The 12,655-nt window shown below is 39.5% G+C and overlaps 1 protein-coding gene across 5 annotated transcripts in view; it reads right to left on the bottom strand.

The window, feature by feature from the left end:
- The window catches only part of LOC126272373 (G1/S-specific cyclin-E), a 172,265-nt gene that overhangs the window by 22,115 nt on the left and 137,495 nt on the right, over positions 1 to 12,655 (bottom strand). For all 5 annotated transcript variants that reach the window (XM_049975186.1, XM_049975184.1, XM_049975185.1 and 2 more), the window contains exons 3-7: positions 9,607 to 9,667; positions 9,475 to 9,525; positions 8,079 to 8,200; positions 5,556 to 5,757; positions 5,311 to 5,422 (exon numbers count right to left, since the gene is read on the bottom strand). In XM_049975186.1, coding sequence (XP_049831143.1) covers positions 5,311 to 5,422; positions 5,556 to 5,757; positions 8,079 to 8,200; positions 9,475 to 9,525; positions 9,607 to 9,667 — 548 coding nt within the window. The remainder of the gene's footprint in view (positions 1 to 5,310; positions 5,423 to 5,555; positions 5,758 to 8,078; positions 8,201 to 9,474; positions 9,526 to 9,606; positions 9,668 to 12,655) is intronic.

The raw sequence follows: 12,655 nt of genomic DNA, 5'->3' as shown, positions 1-12,655 counted from the left end.
GTCTTAATGGCTCACTACACCCCAAAATCACCTATCATCTGCCAGCATTCATACAACATACAACTGTGTCTGTATGAGAAAAGCCTGCAGGGTCCATTTGTCATATTAAGACACCTGCAAAAGTCTGGGCCATGATACCTACCACTTAACATCTTTGTTTCACTCACTTGCAAAAGTCAGAGTAACTGTATAAACATATATGTATCTTAAAATCTTGGCCACAATAGTAAACATGCAATATCTAAGTTTGATTTTCATGAAACCTACTTATTGGATGTTTTTATTATATTGTTAACTTCCTACATGACAATAACGTGTGCACTGTGTTTATGATGATGTATTGCCACTGTGTCAAGTTCCCAATGTAATGTTCAACGAACACTTCTGTTGCATTATAACTGAGTTATAGTGTGGACAACATTATAGAAGGAGAGTTTAAACACTTTACCTGTAAATCTACATTTACATCTACAACCATACTCTGCAAGCCACCTGACGGTGTGTGGCGGAGGGTACCCTGAGTACCTCTATCGGTTCTCCCTTCTATTCCAGTCTCGTATTGTTCGTGGAAAGAAGGATTGTCGGTATGCTCCTGTGGGGGCTCTAATCTCTGATTTTACCCTCATGGTCTCTTCGCGAGATATACGTAGGAGGGAGCAATATACTGCTTGACTCTTCGATGAAGGTATGTTCTCGAAACTTCAACAAAAGCCCGTACCGAGCTACTGAGCATCTCTCCTGCAGAGTCTTCCACTGGAGTTTATCATCTCCGTAACGATTTCGCGATTACTAAATGATCCTGCAACGAAGCGCGCTGCTCTCCGTTGGATCTTCTCTATCTCTTCTACCGACACTATCTGGTACGGATCCCACACTGCTGAGTAGTATTCAAGCAGTGGGCGAACAAGCGTACTGTAACCTACTTACTTTGTTTTCAGATTGCATTTCTTAGGATTCTTCCAATGAATCTCAGTCTGGCATCTGCTTTACCAACGATCAACTTTATATGATCATTCCATTTTAAATCACTCCTAATGCATACTCTCAGATAATTTATGGAATTAACTGCTTCCAGTTGCTGACCTGCTATTTTGTAGCTAAATGATAAGGGATCTATCTTTCTATGTATTTGCAGCACATTACACTTGTCTAAATTGAGATTCAATGCCCATTCCCTGCACCATGCGTCAATTCGTTGCAGATCGTCCTGCATTTCAGTACAATTTTCCATTGTTACAACCTCTTGATACACCACAGCATTTTTTTTGCAAAAAGCCTCAGTGAACTTCCGATGTCATCCACCAGATCATTTATGTATATTGTGAATAGCAATGACACTCCCCTGCGGCACCCCTGAAATCACTCTTACTTCGGAAGACTTCTCTCCATTGAGAATGACATACTGCGTTCTGTTATCTAGGAACTCCTCAATCCAATCACACAATTGATCTGATAGTCCGTATGCTCTTACTTTGTTCATTAAACGACTGTGGGGAACTGTGTCAAACGCCTTGCGGAAGTCAAGAAACACGCCATCTACCTGTGAACTCGTGTCTAAGGCCCTCTGAGTCTCGTGGACGAATAGTGCGAGCTGGGTTTCACACGACCGTCTTTTTCGAAACCCATGCTGATTCCCACAGAGTAGGTTTCTAGTCTCCAGAAAAGACATTATACTCGAACATAATACGTGTTCCAAAATTCTACAACTGATCGACGTTAGAGATATAGGTCTATAGTTCTGCACATCTGTCCGACGTCCCTTCTTGAAAACGGGGATGACCTGTGCCCTTTTCCAATCCTTTGGAACGCTTCGCTCTTCTAGAGACCTACGGTACACCGCTGCAAGAAGGGGGGCAAGTTCCTTCGCGTACTCTGTGTAAAATCGAACTGGTATCCCATCAGGACCAGCGGCCTTTCCTCTATTGAGCGATTTTAATTGTTTCTCTTTCCCACTGTCGTCTGTTTCGATATCTACCATTTTGTCAACTGTGCGACAATCTAGAGAAGGAAGCACAGTGCAGTCTTCCTCTGTGAAACAGCTTTGGAAGAAGACATTTAGTATTTCGGCCTTTAGTCTGTCATCCTCTGTTTCAGTACCATTTTGGTCACAGTGTATCTGGACATTTTGTTTTGATCCGCCTACCGCTTTGACATAGGACCACAATTTCTTAGGATTTTCTGCCAAGTCAGTACATAGAACTTTACTTTCGAATTCATTGAAAGCCTCTCACACTACATTTCGCTTCGCGTATTTTTTGTTTGTCTGCAAGGCTTTTGCTATGTTTATGTTTGCTGTGAAGTTCCCTTTGCTTCGCAGCAGTTTTCTAACTCTGTTGTTGTAGCACGGTGGCATACTGTACAACTGGAAATGGCCATCATTCTTCATAGTGCAAATAAAGTGCGAAAGAACCACTACCACTAACTTTTAACTACTGTGTGGCACGTGTAATTTGGCACTATTCTTTTTAAGGTCAGTTTTCAGCACATTACTTCATAACATCAAGGTAGTCGACTCCAAGATAAGTGAAACCGAATGCATTAACAGTCTGTAATCACCAGTTTGTTCTTGCAGTATCTCAGCATTCCACTGTCTCACTAAACTCAGTACCACCAACCAGTCAGCATCTGTGACACAGCCATCAACCCCCTGTATGAGAACCATTCAATAATAAAAACTTAACAAGTCAGCAGATTTTGCTCCACACTCACTGCAGTACTGGATAATCACATACTCACAGCTTCAGACACATGCCATTCTGGGGGCAAAAATGTCTATCCTTGTGTCTGCAGTGGTCGACACAAACATGGCACCACTACAATATATTTGTGGAATATAATTCCTACTGTAGTCTTCAATCCTACTTTGTTTCTTATACCAGGTGTACCGGTATGAAATGAGCTTTTCTTGTTGTGAAAATGAAGCACTAATTTTGAATTGAAAAGTAAAACATTTTATTCAAAGTACTGACCATTGCTTTCTATACATTTTGACCACCTTTCTAGCAATTTGTGGAAAACGCCAATAGAAATGTTCGTCTAATCAGACAACCATTTTAGACTTCTTCGTATGAATCGAAGTGTTCCTCAGCCAATGTGTGTCCCATTATGAAAACAAATGGTAGTCTGAAAGGGCCAAGTCTGGTGAATACGGCGGGTGGGGTAGCACCTCCCAGCTAAGTGTTTTGATTGTATCCTAAACCAGTTTTGCTTTGTGCACAGGTGCATTGTCGCATAAAATAATTACTTTGCCATGTCTTCTGGCCCATTCTGGTCTTTTTTCGATCAATGCATAGTTCAAATAGATGATTTGTTGTCTGGAGCGATTAGTATTCACAGTTTCACCAGGTTTTAGAAGCTCATGATAGACCACACCTTTCTGATCCCACGGAACACAGAGCATTGTCTTCTTACCGAATTGATCTGGTTTTCGCAGTCGATGCTGATGGTTGTCCCTTGATTAACCCATGATTTTTCCCATTTAGGATTCTTAAGATAAATCCTTTTTCATCGCCAGGAACAATTCGATCCTAAATCGATTTTCTTTCATGTCTTTGAAGCAAAATTTTACAAATAGTTTTTCGGTTTTCCATCTGTCTTTCATTCAATTCATGTGGCACCCATTTTCCAAACTTTTGGATCTTTCCCATAGCTTTCAAACAGTCAGAGATTGATTGTTGTGGAACATTTAGCATACTCAAAGTATCATCTTAATCCAATATTGCTTGCAATTCGGTGTCTTTGAACTCTTTTGGTGGTTTTCCAGGTTCATTTCTTACACGAAAATCATTATTTCTGAACCATTGAAACCATCTTTTGCATGTTGCTTCTGATAAGAGCATGATCACCATATGCCTCGACAAGCATTCGTTGCCACTCTGCAGCACTTTTTTTCAAATGAAAACAAAAAATTAATGCTTTCCGCAAATCACTTTCTGGTACAAAATTCGACATTGTTAACACGATGAAAACATATGTTTGTTCCACGACTTTATGTATGCTAAATATCTTCGACAGATGTCATACCAACCAAAGAAAAGAAAAAACTTTAGGCTTGTTCACAACAAATGTTCCCTACAGACACATTTGTATCTTAATGCTCATTTCATACCGGTACACCTGGTATTTACAACTAAATCTGCATATATTCTCCAAGCCACTGTATGGGTGAAGGCAAAGGGTACTCCTACAAATTTTAGTTATACTGTGCTATTATGTTCTTAGAAACATGGAATTACTGTCTATATTATCTGAACACATCCTAATCCTCACCTTACTGTCATTATCTTCAAACAATAATGTGTGATGGAAGCAGCAGTAATTTATATCCATCTTTGATACTAATTCTCTACATCCCATCAAACAGGGTGTCACTGGAACTGTCTCTTCCAAAGTATCCCACATCAACAATTATTTCTCTTACAATTTCATATGGACTGTAACAATATGTTTACAATTCTAGCACATTGTTTTCAATTCTTTTAATATCCATTATGCCTACTTGATAACGATATGGAGTAGAACTCTAGAATTGGCCAAATTAGTCTAACAGTTTCCTTTCCAGATGTACATCTGTTTCCCAGAACAATGAAACATGTTCCAGAAATTCCACTGTTCTTACAATCTACCACTATCAGGTTCCTTCCCTCCATTATAGGCATTTGCAGACCTGAAAGATCTACAGCCCAAGCTAAGATTAATTTTTCTAGTTTTCTTTCACTTTGTTTCACATAATATCTTTAAAATAATAATATTAACAATTCATTGACAGCTACAACTAATGCCTCTTTTCCGAAGTCCCATTATCCGCCACTTTTCGAGCAATTCTTAAGTCTGACATTGTTTCTTCTCTCTCAGTCAACAAGTTATATTCTTTTAGATAAATACTTCTTACATTAGTGAAAGCTTTTTCAATAACCACACCAACAATGCTTCAAAGGGGAAAAAACTTAACTAGACAAGTGAGGGAAGATAAAGCCTTGGAATAATAAACCCTACATCAGACTTGACACAAAATGCAAGCAGACTTAAATGGGTTGAAGTTAATGCATAAAATATAAATATTTGAGGCAACAAGTCTAGTAGAAATACAATGTCTTTGAAATGATAAAACAGTTTTCTGGGAATGAAGTACCACATTTATGGGGAAATAGAAGGGAGAAAAACTGAAAACAAGAGATAACAGAGCAACCACTTTTCAACAAACTCTCGACAATTCCCAAACAAACTGCCATATTTGCAATGCAGAAATAATAAAATGCATTAAAAACTTTAACGCATTTTAATAATATTACCTCAAGATTCTCAACTCACCTATTAACTGTAACTGTTGTTTGGGGATATTGCTCTGGATCGACAAGTATCGGTCAATGAAATCCATTGTCAGATGGTACGTTTCTCTATGCAAATTATAGACTTCACAGACCTGAAAAATATGGATAAACCACAATAAAATTTTAACACTGTTAAATCATTTTGTAACCTGCATAATTAACATACTTGTATTATTTATATCTGTTACATGTAACACCTGAAACATGAAACTATCAAATACCAACCTCTATTAACCAATCTAGAAGAATTGATCTCATTCTTGACTGGAGACATGGGTGCCTTGAAAACATTTCCGCATCCCGATCACTTTTAGAAGCCACATCTTTGTGGCAGAGGAGGTCCCAAACTACTTTATGGTCAGCCCAACTTAACATTGGCAAAGGTGTGAGTCTTTCTGATATAGGTGACAGGAAAGATGCTTCATAACTGAAAAGTAGTATATAATGTTTAAATACAAGTAAACTAGACGTACATTAGCAGCACACTAAAAATGTAGCCTTGTATCTTAACTTTTAACATTTATCTCAGACGCAGATAACTCCTAACATCCCTTCCTCCATGCAACTCACATCCATTTCAATCCGTGTTCCTCTTACAACGCATCCCCCAACCCCTCACCTACTTCCCAAACTATTTCTTTTACTGACAACCTGAAAACAAGCTATAGATTCAGAAATTTAAGGCAGTTTTCCATCTGCCTCGGCGAATGCAGGCTGGTTCCCCTTATTCCAACCTCAGTTATACTATGTCGGCAATTGCTACGCAAAAACTGTCTCCATGTATGTGTACATTGGGGTCAAATTGCACAGTAATCCTTGGTTCGGTATGAAGTGGCAGTGGAGTTGAGTGGACTGCTGTAACCTGTTGTGTGGTGGTGTACTGCTGAGGGTTACAGTGGGGACAAAGCCTCTCCGCCGCTTCTAGGTCCCCACTTCAATACGTACATACATGGTACTGGAATGGAATGTAGTACAATCAGGCGGTGGTTAAGGTATTAGATTACATAACTACAAACTGAAAGTAGTATAAGAGTTGAAGGGAAGATAGTGAGGAGGGCAAAATAACTGATAACATCTGCCAGTCACTTTAATGTGAATTGCAGAGTATCCATGTACATGTAGAAGTAAAGAGAGCAGCCAACACCCACTTGAAACATTGAGGAAAACTTTCTTTGAGGGGGAAAAAAGAAAAACATGTGAGTCAAATTTAAGTCTTCTAAACTCTTTTCTGAAAGAGTTGTCTGCAGTGCATACTCAGTGCAGAACTAACACATGGACAACAAGCATTTCAGATAAGATGAGAATAGAAGCTTTGGGAATGTAGTGCTATAGAAGGATGCAAAAGACTCTGGTTAGGCCTTACTGAGTCATACTGGACAAAAAGAAAATTTTTCCTTTACCAGAAGAGATCACATCCTGAGCCATCATCAGAGAATAGTCAACTTGGTAATGACGTGGGGAGGGAGGAGAATATTTAAGAGGGAGACCACATCTTGTCAGTACGCAAGCTCATTCTTAATGGATGTATTTAGTACGAAATGTGTACAGTCCAGCCATTTGCGTCATATTGATGTGATAAATGTTCTGCACATTACCTCAATAAAACTTTTTGTTCGCCACAGTTTAGATATTTGAGGGAGTTGTTCAAACACTTTTCCACAATCCAATAAACAAAAAGTTGAAGAGAGAAAGATTCTCAAGTCAGTTAAGGACAAACATGTTCAGCTAAGACAGGCAGTGTAACATACCATCAACTATTACGACTACTAAATACTATCAAAATTCTCCAAATTCTGTTATAGTAAAATAACATGCAAAATTCAAATCTTGACTGTTGTAGCTTAAAGTTATGCTTAAAGGGTTCAGGGCATTCGTTCACTAACTCACCATGACAAGGACCATGTCACAGGCAATTTAACATGCTACAGTTAATAACTAGAGAGATTCAGAGAAAATGTTGAAAACGATCAGAGTACGATCACTAAAATTTAACCAGCCTCCTCTCTACTCTCTGTTCTGTCAGCTTATAGTGAGCAGCTTTACTTTATTAAGCATTATTCAGTTGTCCTTTCACACATTAACTGTGACACTCCCACAATATAACATATCTCTAAAAAATGGTTCAAATGGCTCTGAGCACTATGGGACTTTATCTATGGTCATCAGTCCCCTAGAACTTACAACTACCAAAACCTAACTAACCTAAGGACATTCCACACATCTATGCCCGAGGCAGGATTCGAACCTGCAACCATAGCAGTCTCGCGGTTCCAGACTAAAGCACCTAGAACCACACAGCCACTGCGGCCAGCCTGACATATCTTAATTATAAGACTATTCTGTCAGTTTATTACAGATATATTCATGGTTTTATGATGAAGTATGTTCTATAACAGCTAGCATGGCAAACAGTAAAATGTTGTAAGCTGCTATAAAAAAGGTCAAGTGTGTAATGGCATGTATCACACACACTCAAACTCTCACTCACACAGTAATACAATCTTAAACATATTAACATGTATGCCTCCAGAGACCTCAAAAGGTTTCAAGCATGAATAGTGAAAAAGCAAGCACAGAATCTCTCAAAGTAATGCGAAAATATTTAAAAACAAGAATGTCGAATTACACGTGAAGTTGCCAAATTTCCTTTCCTAACAACTGATCATTATCATGCACAAAATACATAAATATGATGAATTCATACATGGATAACATTTAAATTGTTTACATAAATCCATAAGTACTCACTTATGCTCTGGATCTGTTTCATGACCACTTAAGGGCGTACGTTGATTGCTCAGCACTGATCCAGGGCATGTATCAATACTCTCGGGGCTTAGTAAGTAGTTCTCTTCTGGCGTCTTACATTTCTGTGGAAAGAATGTAGCATTTAATTCTATGTGTATGATTTCAATAATAAATTTTATTTATATGGGAAAGAATGAACTCTAACTAATAATTCACAAATTACATCTGCAGGCCAAAAGGAGTACAGCTATGTTTTCCACAAATTCAGAACAGTTTCCCAACATTCCCCATAAAATCTAACACCACTTCATTACTAACTATAGCATAATCATGGAAGCAATATGAAGGAGTTTTAATAAAGTGCACAGAAAGTGTACACTAGAACTACACAACACCCAAATCTGTATAAATCACTGTGATATGCAGCTTTTATCAAATCTTAGGCTAACTCAAAACCTAGTTGACATTAACACACTTGACAAGAGTGAACTCTTATTTGTTAAGGTAACAAGAGAATTTAAAAATGTTTAAAATTTCTTACTCTTGACGATAAACTTTATCAAACTATTCGAATCAATGGTTCAGGCCGTGCTCAAAATCTAACAGGTTGTTTATTCCAGTCTCTGAAGTGAAATATTAATGGACTATTATGCTTTTAAAATTTACATAAAATTCACAAAATAGGATCTGCATAAATCACAACATACAGTAAAGGATAAAATTCTGCCTCAAATGTCAATACTTTCTGTTACTGACAACATTCCAATTTCGTTAGCTCATTTCAACCAGCACCTTATTTTTTTTCCCTAATACTTGTTTTGGTTCTCAGATGTATAAATTCACTTGCACTATTTCGCAACATATATATTTGAGGTCATTAATAATTGTTACTGGCACAATGTTAATGCAGTTGCACACATCTGAGTACAGTGCCTTCATACAGCGAAGCACTTCACTAAATTGAAGTGTTACTTTTGTGATAAAGGTAATCACCACAGAACTTTTTCAAGGAAGCACTGAAGTTATTGTGTCTCATACTTAAACATAGTATTATAACCATTTATTGGATCTGAGATCATGTAACCTTGGTATTGTAAAGGATAACTTATCATTTTAATGAATGCAATTTTGGTCGGTATGTATCATGAAAATGTTTTGACTGTTAATACTTTCACCACAGGGGGAAAAATATCACTAAGAATAAAGAATAACACCCTTATCAGTTTTCAGACTCTTCCCTTCACACTCCTCTGCCTTCAAAATAAGAACCTTTTCACTTTCAAAAAATTTATTTTAAAGAACTTTGCCTATTTTGTACTCTACTTGCTATAAAGAGCATTCTACATTCTTTGTTAACTTAATACGTATTATGCCTGAAGAGAGATTACGTATTTACCTCTTCCACCAAACTAGTTCTTGATGAAAGTGGTTTTGCATTATCCACATCCTGGGAAAAGAAGAGAAATACAATGTTCATAAGAAGTCAATTCAATTTGTTACTGGCAGGAAATATATACCAGAAATTTACCTCATCTTCTGAACGAGTCCTCTTCCGTTTCAGTAAAGATGGGCGACGCGTGGAGTGGCAGCTGCAAAACAATTTGACATTTCTACAGTTGCTTAACTACATTAATGTATTACAAAACCTAATATTTCGACTTCTCTGCAATTTCAGTCACCTGCCTAAATATACACTCCTGGAAATTTAAATAAGAACACCGTGAATTCACTGTCCCATGAAGGGGAAACTTTATTGACACATTCCTGGGGTCAGATACATCACATGATCACACTGACAGAACCACAGGCACATAGACACAGGCAACAGAGCATGCACAATGTTGGCACTAGTACAGTGTATATCCACCTTTCGCAGCAATGCAGGCTGCTATTCTCCCATGCAGACGATCGTAGAGATGCTGGATGTAGTACTGTGGAATGGCTTGCCATGCCATTTCCACCTGGCGCCTCAGTTGGACCAGCGTTCGTGCTGGACGTACAGACCGCGTGAGACGACGCTTCATCCAGTCCCAAACATGCTCAATGGAGGACAGATCCGGAGATCTTGCTGGCCAGGGTAGTTGACTTACACCTTCTAGAGCACGTTGGGTGGCACGGGATACATGCAGACGTGCATTGCCCTGTTGGAACAGCAAGTTCCCTTGCCGGTCTAGGAATGGTAGAACGATGGGTTCGATGACGGTTTGGATGTACCGTGCACTATTCAGTGTCCCCTCGACGATCACCAGAGGTGTACGGCCAGTGTAGGAGATCGCTCCCCACACCCTGATGCCGCGTGTTGGCCCTGTGTGCCTCGGTCGTATGCAGTCCTGATTGTGGCGCTCACCTGCACGGCGCCAAACACGCATACGACCATCATTGGCATCAAGGCAGAAACGACTCATCACTGAAGACGACATGTCTCCATTCGTCCCTCCATTCACGCCTGTCGCGACACCACTGGAGGCGGGCTGCACGATGTTGAGGCGTGAGCGGAAGACGGCCTAACGGTGTGCGGGACCGTAGCCCAGCTTCATGGAGACGGTTGCGAATGGTCCTCGCCGATACCCCAGGAGCAACAGTGTCCCTACTTTGCTGAGAAGTGGCGGTGCGATCCCCTACGGCACTGCGTAGGATCCTACGGTCGTGGCGTGCATCCGTGCGTTGCTGCGGTCCGGTCCCAGGTCGACGGGCACGTGCACCTTCCGCCGACCACTGGCGACAACATCGATGTACTGTGGAGACCTCACGCCCCACGTGTTGAGCAATTCAGCGGTACGTCCAGCCGGCCTCCCGCATGCCCACTATACGCCCTCGCTCAAAAGTCCGTCAACTGCACATACGGTTCACGTCCACGCTGTCGCGGCATGCTACCAGTGTTGAAGACTGCGATGGAGCTCGGTATGCCATGGCAAACTGGCTGACACTGACGGCGGCGGTGCACAAATGCTGCGCAGCTAGCGCCATTCGACGGCCAACACCGCGGTTCCTGGTGTGTCCGCTGTGCCGTGCGTGTGATCATTGCTTGTACAGCCCTCTCGCAGTGTCCGGAGCAAGTATGGTGCGTCTGACACACCGGTGTCAATGTGTTCTTTTTTCCATTTCCAGGAGTGTAGTATACCCCAGTCTATTACCCAAAAACTAGTTAACTTACCTCCACATGCACATCCACTTTCACAATTTCATTAGTGAGAGGAATGGCAAAACCAAGAAGATGTCAAATATATAACCTAATACAATCTTAGTAAATAGGAAGAAGCATGTATCTTAATTGTAAACTGAGCATCAATTAAGAATTGTGGCAATAATTAGGACCTATGTTTTAATAAGCTCTTATCATCCATGAAACCAAAAGTACAAAATCTGATTATGTGTAATCACACAGAATACCATTAAGAAAGAAGACAGTCAAACAAGCACTTATTGCTTTCATCAAGCTCTGATACCTTTCTCAGCTTCAAGATATGATTAGTAAACATAATGAAGTGAGACTCATTATCTATAACAATGTTCTTTCATCAAGTGTAAGAATACCTGATTCCAAAAACTGACTTTCTATCATCTTTCATTTGCAGTGGTTGCTGTGCTTTGTAAAAACAACACATCACAATATTAAAAAGTATAAACAAGTAAGCATTGCCTTTTATAATGAACTAGCCCAGGAAACATTTTTTTTTTTGCAGCTTGCCCTATCATACTAGGACACATCTAGAGCTTAATTGCCAGTGGGAAATGTTTTCAAGGGAGTCACTCATTTACAGAAATGCTATTTCATTATGTATGGCGCACACACACACTATATTCACAGTTTTATCAACACCCACAATCTCAACTTCTGCAAATTATAAACCATCATCACAAGTAGGAAACCATGTAACAATTCCTTAATACTTTCTCAAGTACAGAATAACACTTATTGATGAATTCTTCTCAGGATATAAGCTAAGTAAACAAATTTACTCCAATGATATCCTGAACATTAGAACATTAATGATAAAGGAAACAGAAGAACCTCTTTCCTGTGCATAATAACCACAAGCCTGCACTGAACATTAAGATTTGTTTCCACTGCACAAGACTAGCTCAAAATCCAATAAGTAACCAGTAATTTACAGTTAAGTATGGAATGATCAATAATTTAGAGTTCAAAATATTTGGTATTTGTCTTTAACAGATTAACAACTATCTAGATTCTCAAAAATGAATATCCCCAGAGAGCATCAGGTAATCTGTCCTCTGTACATGCACACACTTAAACAGAATCACTTCAAAGTGCCTCTGACCAATATATTCACTGTCTCTTATCAAAGTTCAAGTTGGCATACTGCCACCAGATTTTCTACACTATACCCGATTCAGAATAAAGTGAATGACAGTCCAGCATGGAAGGAAGCAACAGTGTTGCATCATTACCTTGCACGCAGCACAGTCGTTGCAGCAACAGCTGTACAATTACATATTAAACACACTGTAGACCATTGTAACTGCAACAATGGGAAAGACAGCAAGCGACAAAGTTTTGCTTTCCACACACACAGTGTAGTAGAAAGACTATACGAGTCAACTTGTATGCTACT

This window comes from Schistocerca gregaria, chromosome 5 (genome assembly GCF_023897955.1).
Source record: "Schistocerca gregaria isolate iqSchGreg1 chromosome 5, iqSchGreg1.2, whole genome shotgun sequence".
NCBI classification, from domain to species: Eukaryota; Metazoa; Arthropoda; class Insecta; order Orthoptera; family Acrididae; genus Schistocerca; species Schistocerca gregaria.
This window is presented reverse-complemented; position numbering and strand designations above follow the sequence as displayed.